This window comes from Phocoena sinus, chromosome 11 (assembly GCF_008692025.1).
Source record: "Phocoena sinus isolate mPhoSin1 chromosome 11, mPhoSin1.pri, whole genome shotgun sequence".
Taxonomy (NCBI): domain Eukaryota; kingdom Metazoa; phylum Chordata; class Mammalia; order Artiodactyla; family Phocoenidae; genus Phocoena; species Phocoena sinus.
In genome coordinates, this window is record NC_045773.1 from 26,420,899 (window position 1) to 26,439,925 (window position 19,027).

Sequence of the window (19,027 nt, forward strand, 5' to 3'; positions counted from 1 at the left end):
AGGAAATGGATTCCTTCACTGAGCATAAACAGACAGGACCAAAAGCACATATTTCCTGCAAATGTCTTACTAAAACAGTTCAATTATGCTTTTAAAAAGACACATCCTGAGCCATGAAAAAGAAACTAGGTTTAGATGAGAAAAAGGAAAATGAAGGCATTTAGTTCTGGGAGCACAGATATTATGTTTATCTGTTCATCACGGCATCTCTGAAGCCTAGTGTGGTACCTGGCACTTGGTAAGCATCCTTAAATATCTGCGGAATGCAAGAATAGCCTGGTGAAGTCAACACTCCAAGCCTTCCCTCAAATCTGCCCCCAGTTAAAAAAAAATTATTTTTTGGTCTCAACCATTCAATTTCATAGGAAGGCAAATTGAATGTCATAGGCTTTGAAAAATTATATCCCGTTTCTTCCCTCATCCAAAGCTAGATAAACATATATGGGTTCATCATTGAGAGGTAGATGTCACTATGGTGACTTGAAAAGTCCTCAAGTAATAATCTATATTGGGCACAAATGTTCTTAAAGCCATTTTTTACCAGAAATAAAACAAGTCTAAAATATTTGTCATATCTTTGCCAGAAAGCCTACTCAGAGACAATGTGTGGTAATTTGGGAGGATTTAAAGATTCTGTAAGCAGGGCTAAAGAAGTCACATGGGGATTATCAATAGAAGCATTTTACCCCCAACCTACCAGTCCCCCCCACAAACTCTAATGAAATGATTACCCCCTTACATTTGGCCAACCCAAAGCTCCACAGTGAACTGATTGCCCCGTGTTGGGAATAAGCTTTCCAGAAACCGTAGTGGAATGCGTTTGAAGTTGCCCAGGAACCATTTTCCATTAAGACTTTTGGCTAGAATCTGTTCAAAAATGACCACTGTAAAATCTATTAATTATGCAGATCCATGAGTCTGCAGAGTAGTGACTGAGGTGCTTCCATTCTCAACTCATCCCTAAACTTTAAACATTTAAAGGCACACCAATGACCAGGAGCCTCTTCTAGAGGACTGAATGCCTCATGTGTTCCTTTCAGGCTCAAAATCCTCCCTGATTCCATCTTCTTAGACAAGGATGGAACAGGCCCACCAGCTCTGTTTGTACACCAGCTTAGAATGTTTGATGACAAATTCAAGCCTCGTCCCACGCTCATTATGTCTTAACACCAGATGCTATTCCTGCATACTCAATAGATCATTTTTAAGCTCTTAAGGATCAACTTGATTAAGTACACACATCCACAGCCAAAGAAAAGGCAGAAGGAAATGTAGGTAAGACGAAAGACAGTCTCTACTGTGATTTATTTTGGATTTGGTCTCCTCTCGGAAGAAAGCTCTATCTTGGACATGGAGACTGACATATGATATGCTTTATAAAATTGTCTCTAAGCTTAGTTTTAAGGGATAAGCCTATATTTCATGAACACTGTGGATGAGTACAACATATTTCTTTAAAGTAATAAAAGTGTTCATTTGATGACTGTTAATATATTTAAAACTCTCATAAATGCTGGTGGAAAACGCAGATTGATTTAAATTTCTTTATCCTGACTGGCTCTAATACCACACTCTCTGATTAAACCATCCAATTATTATTATTATTATTATTATTATTTTTTGCGGTACGCGGGCCTCTCACTGTTGTGGCCTCTCCCGTTGAGAAGCACAGGCTCCGGACACGCAGGCAGGCTCAGCGGCCATGGCTCACGGGCCCAGCCGCTCCGTGGCATGTGGGATCTTCCCGGACCGGGGCACGAACCCGTGTCCCCTGCATTGGCAGGTGGACTCTCAACCACTGCGCCACAAGGGGAGCCCCCAGTTATTATTTTTTAAGAGCAAGAAAAAGAGGTCAATAAGTTTTACCTCTGACAAAAATGACTATCATTTTGGAAACACATCTTACTGAGTACTGCACTCTGATCTCTTTAATTTACTCTACACCAGGAGTAATTCAAAAGCTAGCACTATTAGATGCAGCAGACCACACCAAGAAGTCAATATTGTGTCAACACTTCAAAACTGAACTCTTAATCCTCCCAATTTGGGATGGGGTGTTTTTGTTGGTTTGTTTGTTCATCTGTGTTTTTTAGATCCCTCTGGTTTGGGGTGAAATAGAGCAAAAGTGTCCTAAGCTAGGTTCTCCCTTCTAGCAACATTTTCATCACTCACAATCCTTTCTCTCTCACTGAGGGAAGAAAATGCAGCATTTCACAGGCTCACCTACCTCATGACGGGTGTGCCCTGCTTCTAGTCTGAAAACTGCCAGTGGAGGAGAAATTTCAAACATATTGATTCTACTCAGTTGCATTTTCCTCCTAAAAGATCCAGTTGAATTTTATTGGCTTAAATGGATTTCAAATGGAGAGTTCCGTGCTCAGGTGCAAAAGACTGCATCTGGGGCCTCTGAGTTTCAACTTTGTCACACTTCTCAGCATGCTTATTGGCAGCTGTTTTCATTTTTTCATTACCCAGGTGGTAGAGGCGCTTTGCAATATTCTACCTGAAGGGCCACGTCAGTGCTTTCCAGCTGGCCACAAAGTGCGAGAAACTCATGCTGGGGGTGAGTAAAAAATAAAAGGTGAGAATTTTACAAAGTCTCCACAAATACATCAATTCAGTAGCAACTGCTTTTTATATTTTGCATCAGTGATAAACCAGATACCTTGAGGTATTGATATGTGTGTTATCATCACATCTTAATTTTGACTCTACGTTCGAAAGATTGAAAACCAAAGGGACGGATTTCTTGTGATCAATTAAAAAAAGCTACCTTAATTCAGCCACTTCTGCATATAGCTCTCCCTAGACTGGCTCCCTCTTGTGAGATCCACATCTTTATAGTTGCGTGGAAATACAATGCACACTCGCTAGTTACAAACACATAATTAGCCTGGAGTCACAAAGGCAGAGCCTGAGAAGGAGGCTATGTAGCTTCAGAGGGGGGGAAAAGCACTAATGAAAATATGGTGTAAAAAAAATATGGTGTGTTATGGTACACCCTGCAAGTCACTGCAGGCTAGGAGTCGGCTGTAGATTGTACTGATGAAGTGAAACCCTGGCTGAGGGGAGAGATGAAGAGCCTGCCTCTGGAATGAGCCTGTCTGGCTCTGAGTTTCATCATTATCACCGTGTTGCCACAAACGAATGGCACACTTGCCCTCTGTCTCCGTTTTCTTATCTGTAAAACGGGGATTTATCTGTAAATCTCCCTCCTGGGATAGCTGTGAAGATTCAAGGAAACAAGCCACGTAAAATGCTTAGCACAGTGCCAGGCATACAGTAGGTACTTACTAAATGGAAACGACGACTGCATTCCTCATCCTGCTAAAAAGAATAAGTGGTCTCATCGTGAAATCAAAATTCCCTTTGTTACTCTCCCCTACATGGCACAGATTTTTATTCCTTTGAAGGGACTACAACAGTTTTGGGGGTAATGGCATTCTGGACTTTTCCAAAGGGATGCTTTCAAGACCAGGCACGTTCATCCTAAATCACACAAAATGTCTTGACCTCTCCGAGATACAGATGCCCCACTGTCCTTCCTATATCAGTGGGTGCGAGCCTGCTGGGAGCCCTAACAGTTTTGTAAACTGGCAACCCGCAGGACAAGACAGATGCTTTCACCTGCAGGGTGACACCCCCCCTCCACCGCCCAGATCTGCATTCACTTCTGTTACTGAACAGCTTCAGAGGATGATCAACTCCGTTTACAGCTAGCGACTTTGTACATAACCTGTTAATGACGGCCAAGAGAAAGATGACAAAAATATTAAGGGATGTTGGGGGAGTGGGTGTTTGGGGAGACAAAGACAGATGTTCAGTGCTGTTGAGTTTCCTTAGCGGTAAATGCCAACAGCCCAAGGATAGAAGTTTTCTTTTTCAACAAACTACCAACTAAGGAACACTTGGTGCTCGTGAGGGTTTATGGCATCTAAGGCTGTTATAAGGAACATGCTTCTTGTGACCAGTAAGAGGCAATGTAAGTTCATATGGGTTTAGAAGATTTTTTAAAAATGTATAATAGTTTATTACCATACACTCAAATGAATACTTTAAATGTAGTCTTATTTCTTTTAAGTTTTTACAGGAGGATTTTTGAGGCTGAACTCAATTAACCAAAATTCAAAATTCTGTTTGTCAGAATGAATAGCTCCATTCCAGCTTGCAAAGGGTGTGTGAGGGGCAGAATGCCCAAAAGAAGCAGACGTGAGGACCACACTCCTAGATTCCCAGACACTAGTGTTCCCATGAGCTGCCCCTAGATTACTTCAGGATCTGAATCATTGCTCTTCCGAAAAAGAATTCTATGCCTAAGAGGTCTAGGCACACATGACGTTCCTAACTTTACTTTCAAAATCTCTGAAGAATAGATAGTCAGACCCCCTCTTGCTTCTTATTCAGTGGTGCCTTTAACTTTCATTATAAATATATTCTCTAATCCATTTCACCATGAAAAAGACTATGCAGATTTGTTGATTGTGTAACAAAAAGAGAAGATGAGAACCTCAGTTTATTTCCATTAGCGCAATTATTTAATCATCCAGTCATCTCTGTCTAGGATAATTATATTGACAGACTTTCTCTCAGAGTTCTGAATTAACAGCAAAGAATTCAGGTCCTCTAACACTCTCTAGAAAAACAGATGATAGAAAAAAAGCAGTTAACCAGGTAATGCCTTTAAAAATCATAACTAGCAGTGGTGAGCAGATCACGGTATGGCACTAGTTTGAATTGAATAACAGCAACTTTTCTCTTGATCAGCGTCAGATACAGAAACATGAGAGCCAGGGCTGGGCATCTGACAGACGGTGGCACAAACACACAGTGCAAAGACAGAAGAGAAGCAACAGCCACTTGTGATTAGATCTTTTCAAGGAATTCTAGAGATGTACTTTAATGATCTGAACACTTTTCATACATTCAGTTCTTTTAAAGGTGCACGTACCTCATCTTAGAGGAAACTCATCTCATCCATGCTGCCCTGGCTTGAGGCCTCATGAAATTAGCACACCCTTTCTTGGCAAAGCACAAAACATTTGGTAACTATTTATGGAGTTTACAAAATTCTTGCTCTGACATTGAGGAAGAAACTTTAATTAAAATGATATGCAGATTATGGCACCATGAACATACTTAAGACATTAAACACTCCCGGTGGGAGGCAGAATGACATTACATTTTTATGAAGCCAAATGTAAGTTTGCTTAAATAGTTTCCTTACTATGTTCAGAGAAACCCAGCGCATCCTTCAACAACTAAGGTAAGCATCACACTCTTATACAACAGAGCTCTCTGGCTTAGACAGATGAATATGAGCAAGCAAAGTAAGAAAATAAAAAGACATTATCCCTAAAGATTTCAGAAAATGATATCTGGAAAGATACGTGACTGTACAGTCTAAATCTATGCAAACACACACACGCACACACACACGCACACACCCCCCACCCCCAGCCAGCTGTAAATCAAGAGAGATATAAAACTTACCGGAGCAAATATCACCATACACATTTACAAAAGAATTGATCATCCAACTTCCCTCTCCTGAAAGAAAATAGAAGCTCTCTCATACTAAAAATCAAGCTTCTCTGTCCACAGCACGAGCCACTGGTCCCTCTTTTTATGAAGCAAAGGAGGAGAACAAGAAAATCAATGAGGAGGGTAAGTGAGATGTCATACCAATCAGGTAGCAGCTTCTGCCTTATTTGCAGAGAGATGGCAAAACGGTCATATTATTAGACAGTGACAACCCACAGCCAAAGTACAGGAACCTGATACTTCCCTCTGGTGAAAGGCTGCCTGGCTTTTTGGGAGGTGGTTACCATCCCACACTTGGCTCTTTGCTCCCAACTGCAAGGGCAGGACCGGCTGCTTTGAGCAAGCCAGCTGCATCACCCAGGGAGCACCATCTCCCCCTTGAATCTGCGAGCCCCCTCCTCCCTCCACCCAGTGCTTAAAAACAAACTGGGAAATCAAAAGGAGCTGGGAATTTGTGTGTCCAGGGTGCGTGGGGGAAGTGGTGGTTTTAGAAAATCCTTATGAATAGATTTGCATAGATTAAGGAGATGTGTATACGTTTGCTTAGAAAAAATTGCCCTCGTTTTTATGGAAATGCCTGGATGCGTTGCCTGATGCCCATTTGGGAAATTCATACACCACCCATAAATAATCACTAAGGTGATGGTACCTGAAGACAGGCTTTCCGGGCTCTGGCAACTGGGGAAGGGACGAATTATGACTCGGTTGCTTACTCGTCCCAGGAGTGTGACTTAAAGTCTCCCCAGCCAAATCTGAAAAGCGAAAAGGTTTCAGTGTGACCTGGCCCTGCTTTGTCTACAAATGGGCCTCTCTAGAGGGAGGTGAGCTTGACAAGTTCAAGGGGCTGAAAGCATGGCATCCTGAGGCAGCACGATTTGGAGGGACTGGCACTGAATTCATGGACAGGGTGCCCACAGGTGAGACACTCTCCGCACGCTGGCTTCCTGAGGACCCCTTCTCTCTGAGGTCTACACCACAGCAAAGGAGGAAGAAACCCGCATGCCTCTTCCCTTCACATGCCCCATCAGGAGCCGACTCGGGACAGGAATAGTGTTAGGATGGCCCAGGCATCTCTGCTTTATCTTTTGTGTGGTCGGTGATGGCCCAACGGAAACTCACCTCAGCTGGCCAGCCTTTTTATTGGTGGTTGTTAATTCGGACTCTGTCCTGAGTGTTTCTTTGGGTCCCCCTCTCTGTCTCTGTCTCACATACACACCAGCACGACAACAGCAGTCATTACCATCACAGCTCCCTCCTCCCTCTCCCCCTCCAAACACACGGTAACAACTCAAGGACGTCGTCGGGAACCAAACAAACAAACAAAACCTGACGAGGAGTCAGGCCACCCCGGGTCCAGCCCCAGCCTTCCACTGACTCGTCATGTGACTTGGGAAGTACCTTAAGGTCTCCTAGCCTCAGTTTGTCTTCTGTGAAATGGGTACACTAACACCTCATAGAGCTGCTGGTGGAGGGGAGGGGAACAGATGAAAAATGGCTAAGGCTTTCAGTGCACGTACAACCTGGCTCAGCATCCTGCAGCAGTCTGTTTCCTCCTCCTCCTGTGATGTGCCTGTTCCTCACACAGCACCCTCCAGGAGACTCTTGAAAGTTTCAACCTGTACTTGGTCCCTTTGCAATTCTGATTGGAATCTCATTCCCCCCACACTCTCACCTCCACTCTCCCCACTGCCACTCTTCACCTGCCAGTTGAAAGATCACTGCATTTCAAGGAGAGAAGTTACTCAGGGGAGTAAATTAAGCAAATGAACCCAGCTGAAGCAAGGAAAAAAAAAAAAAGGCTGAGAACCACCAGGCAGTTCCATTAGCTCTCAGTAGGCATTTGTGGAATAAATGAATGAAAGACTGACTGAAGGAATCGGGTCCTTGTGCTAAAGGCCACAGTTCCTGCCAGGCGGCTGGTGACCTGCAGTGTTAGAGCCGAGTTAAAGCGATGCAGCTCCAGCCACACACCTGCAGGGCAGAAGCACTCTTAACAGTTTCGGGTGGAGAGTGAGTCACTTTTATCAGGGTTTTGAATATTAAGAGCCCCATTTCCACTAAAAGAAGTTTTGAATTCCATATAATGATGCCAAACATTTCTTGAATATTTGTCTGTGTCAGGTACTAGTCTAAGTTTTTTGTTTGTTTGTTTGTACAAGTGTGTTATCCTATGTGGGCCTCACAGAACCAAGAAAAGTTATGATTTTCATTCCGGTTTACTGAAGAGGAAACCCAAGACCCAAAGAGTTAAGTAACTTATCCAAAGGCACACAGTCAACAATGGGAAAGCCAAGATTGGAACTCAGTTGGATGCCAGGCGCCAAGCCATTAACCTCTCTGTTCTAGATGTCACATTGCGGCATTTACATTTTTATTTACTCAGCCTCCAGGGTGGGCATGATCCACATATGGCTCCACGGACCCTGGCATAACTCCACAGCTCTTGCCACTGCTTGGATTCACACCACAGAGACTGGGAGGCCCAACTGTAGAAAGGGGGCCTACCAAGCTGCCACAGCCCCCGCCCGGGGTCTGCTGCATTCTGTGTGGACTTGACCTTATTTAAGCCCCTGGAAGACGGGAGGTGTGAGGCTCAGTCTCGGGATTGCCAGTGGCCTGCTCAGGGACCCTGGGCGTGTCCCTTCATTTGTCCATCTTTCAGGTTTTCTCATGTTAAATGGAAGGGTTTCCACTGAGTGATCTCTAAAGGGCTTGTGGACTCAACTTTGACCAGATAAGGTTCTAAGACTAATGGTAGGGTTCTATTCTGCTGCTGGGGTCTGCTCTTCCTGCCTCCTATTTTGTCCCAGATAAAGCGTCCACATTCTCTCCAGCTCCCCAACACCCCCTGCCTTCCTTCATCTCTCACCTGGGCCACTGTGATAGACCCCCTGCAGACCTCCCCGCCTTCACTCTTATCCCGATAAAGCATTCTCTATATGTTATCCAGACTGAGCTATTTAGAATATAAATTAGTTCATATCACTCGTCTGAGAAAAATAATTTCCGTCATCATCCAGTAGGTTGCATGTAAAACTCAAACTCTTTACTGTGTCTCCAAAGCCTTATGCGATGCGGCTCTCATCTGCCTTTTTGTTTTTAATCTAATTCCAACCCTCTGCCTCCCTACTCTTCAGCCACACTAGTCTTTTATACCTTTGCACTCGCTATTTCTTCTGCCTGGAACATTCTTTCCTCAGATCTTTGCCTGCTCTCTTCCTTTGTCACTGGATCCTTAGTTCTATTGTCCACTCTTTAGAGGGTCCTTCTTCCCTGATCACCAGACCTAAAAACACCCTCTCTCTCCCCAGTCACTCTCTTTCATGTTACCTTGTATTTTGTTGTTGTGGTCGCAGTGCTGCTGGTGGTGGTGGTGATGGTGATGGTGTGTGTGTGTGTGTGTGTGTGTGTGTGTGTGTGTGTGTGTGTGTGTGTGTGTGAGAGATGTGGGTTTTTTGTACCTCTTATTGCCTTTTTGTTCTTGTTTACTTGTCTGTTTAATTATCTTCTTTCACTAGGAGATAACTTCTGGGAAAGTAGGAAGTCTGTTTGTTTTGCATAACACTGTATCCTCAGTGTCTAAGAGAATGTTTGGCACTTAGTAGATGCTTAATAACGTCTCATGAATGAATCAATCAATCAACATGAGAACAAGTTAGGTTTGAGACAGAGGAAAAGAAACCTGCTTCTCAAAAGACCTTAGACTTGAAATGCAGCACAGGTGAACAAAGGTGATTGACTGACTCATATTGATGGACACAGACTGTTTGTACTTCCTCATTCGGGGAATCTTCTTGAAAGGTTGCAGATTTCTGTATCATGTTGATTTAAGTGGAGGCCGTGTCAAAGACAGTGGAGAGATCCTTTTGTAAACCATATGGACCAGGTGTTCTATAGAAGCTTGGGTGCCCAGGGTTCAGTTTATCTAGGCCCACACAGATATTTGAATACTTGACTGTAAGTTTGTCATCAGAGAGCAAATAGTCTTGTCAGTCAGCCACTGATACTGTCCTGACTTCCATTCTAGCAGACAGTTCAGAAAGTCGGCTACCACTGTGTAACATGCCATTAGAACTGACATGAATAAAGCAATATGCCATTGTTTGATGGTTCTTGTTTGGAAAAAATGATACTAGCATTGTCACTACTGCCTTCAAAATAACATTTACCCATTATTAGACTATTAAAAATAGTACAGTGTTCTCTGAGTTGGGTTTATAGAGAAGGTTAAATAGATGTAAGTAATCTGTGATTCTCTGAAAACATCATCAGCAATGCTAATTTCCAATATGGTCAGATCTTCAACTCTGATCTTTCAACTGAGCGTGGCCTTCAGACAACTTCAAATGAATTTTTTTTCTAAACCAAAATGCTTGTCTCCCCTTTGGTGGACACACCTCCTGGTAAATGCAACAGCTCCTTTCCCTTACAGCTTCTGTTTCCAAACATCTGGCTTCTTACAAGGGGTCCTTTCAGGCCTGTCTGCTTCAGTTTGGGATGGTGGGAGGTCTAGCTTTCTAAGCATTTAGCAAACACTGAAAGGAAAATTGCAGCGCCATGAGGATCTCTCCCTCCATTGCTGCAGGGGGAGGAAGGTAATCCAAGACAAGAAGATTACTCTGGCCACACTAGTAAATGACTGAGGGCATTAGCTAAGTTTCTTCCATTTTGCTCACCAAACAGTTTCAACTCTTTCAAGCTATAGTAATGAGAGCACTTATATTTAATCTACTTATGGAACAACCTTGAAATCTTTAATGGTGCCTTCCTTACTCTGACTGCAAACAGCTCCTGGCAGGAATAAAAGGCCATTTATTCTGATGTGGACAGGTAAATAGGGTCAGGGCAGAACTTTCTAGACCTCTTGTTATTTACTTCTCTGGAGGGAGAAAGAGTGTTTTCCTCCAACTCTGTCTCTTTTCTTTTTCAAAGACCTAATGAGATAAAGTAATATCAGTAACATTTGAACATTTATTAGGTTATTAGCTTTCCTCAGGAGAGTTCAAGGCTGGCAAACAGAAGCTGAACACAGAGAAGAAGTTTGTGGAAACAAGAGAAACTAAGAAATATAGTGGAACAAGGTTTGAGGAGTGTTTGGGTATAGGGGTGGAAACACAGCCCTGCCTAGGAGAACAAGGGAGACAAATGATAACGAACATAGCAAATGAAGCAGACAGAGAAAACAAACTATGCTTACCAAAGGAGAAAGGCGGGGGAGGAATGAATTAGGAGTTTGGGATGAACAGATACAACTATATATAAACTAGATAACCAACAAGGACCTACTGTAGAGCACAGGGAGCTACAGTCAATACCTTATAATAACCTATAATGGAAAAGAATCTGCATAAGAACATATATATAACTGAATCACTTTACTGTAGACCTTAAACATTGTAAATCAACTATACTTCAATAAAAATTGATAAAATTTAAAACAAAAACCAAAAAAACCCCCAGCAAGTGAAAAATGTTTGACAAATTCTCTGAAAACTGTGAGTCTAAGCAGGATCATACCGTATCCATCTCTGTACCCTCCAAAGCAAAGTGCCTGACACAGAGCAGCCAAGCAAAGATGATTTGCTGAATGTGGGAGGACAGAAGGATTGGGGGGTAAGATATGTATGGTGAAGTGCACGACGACCTTTCGGGCAGACACTGTGCTGCACAGCTTCTATTTGTCCCTCCAGCTCCCCTTCCCCCACTACTCTGTGTCCCAGGCTGACCTAACTGGACCACATGAATGAGCTCCCGTCTCCTGAGGCATCCCAGTGGAGGCACAGCCAATGGGAAGTAATGCCAGGAGGTCTGAGGCCAAGAGGAGACTGAAGCCTGGGTACTTATTCTCTCGGTCCCTCCTGATGGGTTTCTAAGTGGGGTCCGTCCCTCGAGCAAAGGCTACAGGTGCTGTAAAGTTGCCTTCTCCACACACTTTGTCTCTCTTTCGGTCTCTCTGTCCTCCCCGGCTCCACTTGACGCTTTGGGCTTGAGGGGGTAACAGCTCGTCTCAGTTGCTATCCTTAAGGTGCTGCATGGGCACCATCCCTTTCTGCTTTACTTAAGTCTGCCCTACTCCTTTTTAATAAGTCCCCTCCCCTTAAAAAAAAAAAAAAAAAACTCCCCTTAATCACCCAGTTTGAGTGTGCCAGCTCTTTCCTACCTGGAGCCTGACTACACAAACATGTGGACCTGAGTTCCAGTCCTGTCCCTTACTCCATGTAGAGTCTTCTCACTCGCCATCACCTGTAAGATTGAGTACGTGTACACTACTGCATGCAGAGTGTAAGTACAGAGCAAACGCACAGCATCTAACAAGGTGGGGACAGTTATACTCCTGATAGTGATACTCTCTGCCAGGTTCTGTTTGCTTTATAGAGATGATGCCTGGCTGTTTCATTTCTCCTTTAGAGGGAAGAGATTGTCAGGGTTTGGAAAGAAAAGGACAGCCCATGCCTTGTTCAGAAAGACTTAACATATTTTCCTCAACTATGAGGGAGTTATGCGAATGACACTGAGGCATAAGGCTTAAAGTAAATAAGTATTTGTTGAAAATGGTTTTGAATGTTGACATTTCTGAATATTCATAGTATATACATGGGTCCATCTACTCGGTCTACAGAGCAGGTCTTTGGAGAGTTGCTTCCTTCTGACACTTCATGGACGGCAGTCTAGGGATTCCCCAATATCCATCCATGATCTCCTGGACTGCAGGCAATAACTCCAGAACTATTATAAGCTGGATAATTTCTGCTTTCATCCCTGCTCTAATTAAATATTTCAAGCCAATGGAGGGATTGAGTACCTTTAGTAACTCTCTAGAGATCTCAGAAAAACCAACTCTGGAGAGAAGGGGACTCAGGTTTTATATATCACAGCTAAAGCCTACTCGGGGCTCATGTTTTCAATAGGGAAGAACAATCCTCAAATCCACGAGAACTTTGTTATTCTCCCACAATGAAAGGACAGTCATTCATTAGTCTAAAATTTCAGTTCAGCAATCGTTCATGGAATGAGTGCTATATGTCAGGCATGTGCTAAGTTCGGTGGATTCAGTGGTGAAAAAGATAAATAATAGTCTCTGCCTGATAGGTTCTTAGGATCTTTCTGATTTATCTGCATAAGTCAGGAACCTACCAGGGCTTGGTGCATAAATAGCGCTCAAAACATATTTGTTTAATGATTGAATGAATAATGCTGAATTACTCTGATGTACTTCTTAATTATAGAGGTAAACACGTGAACATGTTGGCCTACCCTCACATGTAAAATATAACCATAAAATAAATATTGCTGCTAAATTCTTGTATGTACCAGAATATAGATAGTACATGCAAATGACCAGATATCTCAGCTCACAATATAATTATAAGGATAATCTTTAATATCATAGCTTTCAAGCTGAATGCTAGGAATTCCATGGAACTGCTCCTTGGCACACAATGGAGGTGGGAAGACGGTGCAGGGGGCTCCACACCCTTCTTTGCTCCAACCCCTCCACTCCACTCCACTGGTTGCTATTCTATATCCCAGGCTTCTATATACGGTGGTATAAGAAGAGAATATTCTATGTCTTAAGCAAAAAAGCATGGAGAACCACTGATGCAATGGAGGAATTTGGAATTGTCATTTTATTTTTTAGCTGTAATAAAATCTCTAAATCTACATCTTAATTATGACTTAAAAATTTTTTTTATCAGCATATAATTGACTTACAAGGTTGTATTAGTTTCAGGTGTACAGCAAAGTGAATCAGTTATACATATATCTAATATTCTTTTTTTTTTTAGATTCTTTTCCCATAAAGGCCATTACAGAGTACTGAGTAGAGTTCCCTGTGTTATACAGCAGGTTCTTATTAGTTATCTATTTTACATATAGTAGTGTGTATGTGTCAATCCCAATATTCCAATTTATCCCTCCCCCACCTCATACGCTGGTAACCTAAGTTTGTTTTCTACATCTGTGACTCTACTTCTGTTTTGTACATAAGTTCATTTGTACCCTTATTTTTGGATTCCACATATAAGCAGTACCATATATTTGTCTTTCTGTGTCCGACTTAACTTCATTCAGTATGACAATCTCTAGGCCCATCCATATTGCTGCAAATGGCATTATTTCATTCTTTTTTATGGCTGAGTAATATTACACCGTATATATGCACCACATCTTCTTTATCCATTCCTCTGTTTGGCAATTGTCATTTCCTGCAGTGGGTCTTTGTGATACAAATAACGATGCTAATGTTTATTCCTGGGTATTAGCCTAAGCTCTGTTCACGCATTATCTCATCTGATTATCATTCAACCCTGCGATCTCGAAGCTATTGTTATCTTCATTTTACCAATGAGGAACCTAATGTTTACTGCAATTCAGAACGTGGCCCAAATCTGCACAGATAAACAGTGTTAGCGCTAGGGTTTGAACCTACGTTGTCTGACTCAAAAGTCCTGGTTGTAAATCTCATTACCAGCCTTGCTAATGTATGCAATTTTGGCATGTACTGTATATACAAGGTGGGCAGCTGACCATCACTTCTCTGACTGAGCTTATACTTACTGGAAAACAAAAATGATGATGTATTTCAGTGGCATAATTTCTGATGATAATATCTGCTGTTCTGCTGTAGAGGGTTAAAAGTGGTCTCACCAGAAACCCCTAGACAATAGGCTCATTCTTCCCACTAATCTTGCACAGCACCCAATTACTGCTCTGCATATAGTAGTTACTAAATACGTCTTTGTTAAATCAGGAAGAGAAAATGAATGAACTTTCTTAAGCCCACATTCATAACTCTAATCAGAAAGAGCAAAGATACAGCTCTCTGTTTTCATATCATTTTTTTTTTTTTTTTTTTGCGGTACGCGGGCCTCTCACTGCTTCGGCCTTTCCCGCTGCGGAGTACAGGCCCCGGACGCGCAGGCCCAGCGGCCATGGCTCACGGGCCCAGCCACTCTGCGGCATGTGGGATCCTCCCGGACCGGGGCACGAACCCGCGTCCCCCGCATCGGCAGGCGGACTCTCAACCACTGCGCCACCAGGGAAGCCCCATTTTTTTTATAATAGAGAGAGCTCCATCAGCTTACAAGTTTGGCTGTTCCTGACACATATTTCTTAAAGCCTGGTGCAGAACCACAAGATGAATAGGGGTTGCTATGATAAGGATTAAGACTTTATATCAGAAAGAATCCCTGAGGTCCATTTTTTACATGAATCTTGCCGGTAATGTAATAAGAGGGAGGGAAGAAAAACATGGAGACTATTTTCAATAATCTTGCTCGGTACACTGAGAAACGAATAGTAAATCAGATCATGAGCTATGTGACTTCACTGATGGGCTCCCCATGAAGAGAGGGGTCATGGCCAAGTGTGTACACTTGTAGGCCCCTTTGAGCCTTTCTAAACTTCAATTTCTTCACCTGTAAAATGAGAATAATGCTGATGCTAACGTGTTATAAATAACACAGGGAAGGAAGCCTGATGGTAATTATAACAACACAAGTGTCTTGTACTGTCTCTCCCTGCTAATGCTTAAGGCCAGATAGATTTAAGAATCAAATCCGTGCAAAATGGCTTTCAGGTTTTCCTTTCCTTCCCAACAAACATGCCTCCAAAACCCACACTAAATTACAGCTCTTAACAAAATAGGGCATCTGTAGGAAAGAGAATGAGGTCTGCGTCCACCCCACGTAGTTTATAAAATGTAGAATTTGAAAAATGAGAGCCATGGAGCTCCAAGCATACTAGCCATGGCCAATTTGGTTGATTCCATCTGAAACTATTCCCAGTCCATCCCACCGCAGCCCAGCTTAGGGATGTGATTTGTTATGATGGGGTGCAGCAAGAGAATGGGGTCCGTCAAAGAGACCTGGAGCATTATTTTAACTTAAGGGCTTATGAATCTTTGAAAAACCTCTCTTTTTGGCCTGCGTATGTCCTACCCAGAGGTGTCTCTGGATTCCTATGATATGGGATTTGGCCATTTGGCTTAAAGCAAATTAAGTCTCTGTTGGCCAATTCATCTGGCCAAGAAAATTTCTCATAATTTTACAAACCCAAAAGATCCCTCCTATCTGGGGATGCTTCCTGCATTCTTAATTTATATTTTTCCCAGATCCTTGGATTCAGGACTACCAAGAAAGATGTTGCAGCCTTGGCTATCTCACAGGGCAGCTGTGATGCCAACACAAGACATCTTTGGTGAAAATACTCTGAGAATTGAAATTTACGATTCTAAAGAGAGTTCCTGTTCATGTGTGTGCTCAGTGTCTGCCTCTATAAACATACTATGCAACCATTCCTACTGTATTAGTTGATTATTTATTATTGCAGGCCAGCTTAGAATGGTTCAATGTGCCATGTGCACTCACACAGAGGGAGTTTTCTTTTTCAGCTGTGCATCTATTTTTAAAACAGACTGCTTTACCAATGTCTCCCTTAAAATGTTAGCTCCTTCATAAACCATCCCCGAGTTGTTAAATGATACAAATTAAGAGAGTGAAGCTGAAGAACAAGACATTCTGATATTTCCAGAATGTCACTTATCTCAACTCTAAGAGCAGCCCTTTTCCTCCCATCTCTAGGGAACTGTGGGCACAGAAACTCCCTGTAAGGGACTAGAAACACAACTTGTTCTGACATTAGCTGTAGCAGTCTAAGGGAAGTCAGCCTTGCATTCTGTTCAGAAAAAGAAAAAGAGTCCACACTTTCTGTTCGGATACCACGTTGCTCTGGGATGTGGATCCTGGGGATCAAAGCCACTGAGAAGTACGGTTCTCAAACCTGGCTGCACATCTGGATCACCTGAGCAGCTCAAACGAATCAGGAATTACCAGTTCCAAACTCAGACCTCCTGAATCATAAGCCAGAAGGGTCCCCACCTCGTTCTCCCCAGTGGCAATTTGATAGGACACAGGTGTTAGCGACCCCCTGCACAGTGGATGAGGTCAGTGCTTGGATTAAATTATAGTCAACACAGCCACAATGTTTGTCACACAAGGTGAGATCCATATTCACCCAAGGCTCTGAGTAGGAAGAAGAGTCTCACCTCCAGAAAGGAAGGCTGCCTTCCAGAATCTGTGCCATGGGGGTGGGAGTGAGATTTCAGTAAGCACGCTCTCACACACACAGACAAGAGGGGAGACCAATACAAAGATGATGGCAATGACCATGGCGGGTATTTATGTGCCAGGCCCCGGCCTGAACACTTCATATGAATTAACTCATTTCATCCCTCTGAAAATATAACCAACTAAAAAAATCCAAGTCCCCCAACCAACAAAAATGCTCCTTGAGCCGTTTCCCAGAATCAGCCTGGATCCTGCCCTCTCCCATGAAACCAGCCCCAACCCTTTCCAGGAGCCAGGAGCAGGCTGTCTTCGGTTGTCTTCTCCAGCAAGCTTCCTCCTGAGACAACACTCTAAGGGCAAGTAGTTTATTCGGAAGGTGATTCGAGGAAAGCCAGGGAGGGATTGAGTCGGGGAAGGGAAGGGAGCTAGCAAAGGATGCATTAATGGGTAGCTCACCATGAGGTGCAGGAAACTGGCCCAGTTATTTTCCAATCCTTTTTTGGCTCCCGCAAGCATTAAACACCCTGCCGATCCCACTTGCGGGGCTAAAGCCCTCAGGCTGAGAGGCCGGGTCCCTGTAGAATGATACCAAGGGCCTATGTTGGTGCAGTGAGTGCTCAGGATAAGGTATGGCCTTGGCACTGACTGCTGCACAGCCTACAGGTACCTTTGAAAGGTCTAAGTCATCAGCAGGAAAGGAAGAAAAAGGGAAGGAGGAAACCATGACTTTTTTTATGAGGTCATCAAGGAAAGACTATGTTGGTTGTTGCTCTGTTTCTCTTGTGTGACTTTTTTCTTTGTGTGTGTTTGGTTTTTAAGGGGCTTGGTGATTTCTGGAACAGACCAAGCTTCTCTTTTCACCTGTTTGCTTTAACGTTTCTGCCCCTTTGCTTGTGCTGTTCCTGCCAATAAAATGCCTTCACTTTTCCTCTTGGGTAACTATATCCCTACTGGCCCTTCAAAGACCAATGCAATTGCCTCTGCTATCCATTTTAGTTTGTTTGTTTTTTTCATTTATAGTCCCTGTTTCCTTTGGTCTGACTCAGAGTTAACCATCTTGATGTTTGTCTCTCCCTTTTAATCCAATTTTTTGCAAGTGATAGGTGCTCAATAAATGCGTATTAAATAGATAGACAGACTACTTCTAAATAAAGAGATTTCAAGCTTCTTCCCTATGATTTATCTTCAGACCCTAGGCATATGATGGCGGAAGGGATATCTTGTCCCTCTTTGTACAATTTCAAAATTCTGTTAGTTCATGCAGTGTTACGGAGTTCTAGCATATTCCTCCCCTTCCTTCATAAAGGCCCAATACTGTCTGATTGCAATGAGGGCTCAAATAACGTTTTAGTAGTGAGGTGGTGCATGTGAGTTGACAAATCACACTAGTCAGTGAACTAGCTTTCCTGAAGACAGTGAAAGAAATAGAGAAGCATTGTTGACTCTGCTGAGAAGGGTAACAGCCTCACAAATCACCCTCCACTTTCAAAAGCAAATCTCCACGTGTTTTTTGTTGAAAAGCCTCTTTCCCTGTTGGGGATTTGTTATTTGGTTTGGTTTGTGAACTCCTACTCATCCTTCGAAACCCAGCTCATTTGTCACCCCTCTGGTGAAGAAGAAAAGGAGAAAGGAGCTGTGGAGCACTTATGGAGCACTTATTATTTTCCAGGCACTGTGTGGGGCACTTATGTCCTTTTATTTTATTCTCCCAACAACACCGCAAGGCAGGCATTAGCCCCATTCTCCAGAAAAGAAAAGTGGGGCTAAACAAAAACCTAGCTAATATGTGATGGAATCAAGATTTGAATCCAAGTCTTGCCTTATATATAATACTTTATATAATAAGCTTTGAGTTTACATGTCCTTACTCAGGGTTATAATTAAATCCTCACAATAAACCTGTTAGTTGGATATTATCAACCACACTTTACAGGGACAGAGAGACCTAGGGGGTCTTTTCTTGCCTCCATTTTCTCTTCTTCCATAGTGGCTGACATGTTTCAGTTACAGTATTTGTTTTAATATTTCACAATTATGTGCTTATATTTCTGTTTTCCAAACGGCAAGATAGTTTCCACATGGACAGGGTTTCTCTCACTGTGTGTGTGTATGCACACACATGTGCACACACACACATCTTCAGAGTAGAAGTAAATAAATAAATGTGTGGAATAAATGAACAAACTCACCCTGCACCCTAAATTATCATGTAAAAATAAGTCAATGCTTTGGAAAAGTCCGTAATTTATGTGACAAACTAACCTTTGGCAAAACAGGGTTATGGAATGTTTAACGTCCTTAGCACAGTGAGCCCACCTAGAATGTATTTTATTTATTCATTCCGGTTACTCATATCTTTACCTCTTTGACACCTGATAATGTGCTTTGGATTTAATGTGCTTTGGATTCCCAGATCT

General features: G+C 42.7%; 1 protein-coding gene across 2 annotated transcripts in view; it reads right to left on the minus strand.

Annotated features, from left to right (window-relative positions):
• The window catches only part of SYNPR (synaptoporin), a 296,179-nt gene that overhangs the window by 143,673 nt on the left and 133,479 nt on the right, over window positions 1-19,027 (minus strand). The window contains exon 1 of one of the 2 annotated variants that reach the window (XM_032649187.1): window positions 5,491-5,648. The exons of the other annotated variant lie outside the window; for it this stretch is intronic. Coding sequence (XP_032505078.1) covers window positions 5,491-5,514 — 24 coding nt within the window. The 5' untranslated portion in view covers window positions 5,515-5,648. Of the gene's footprint in view, window positions 1-5,490; window positions 5,649-19,027 lie in introns of those variants that run through there. 2 annotated transcript variants of the gene reach the window in all.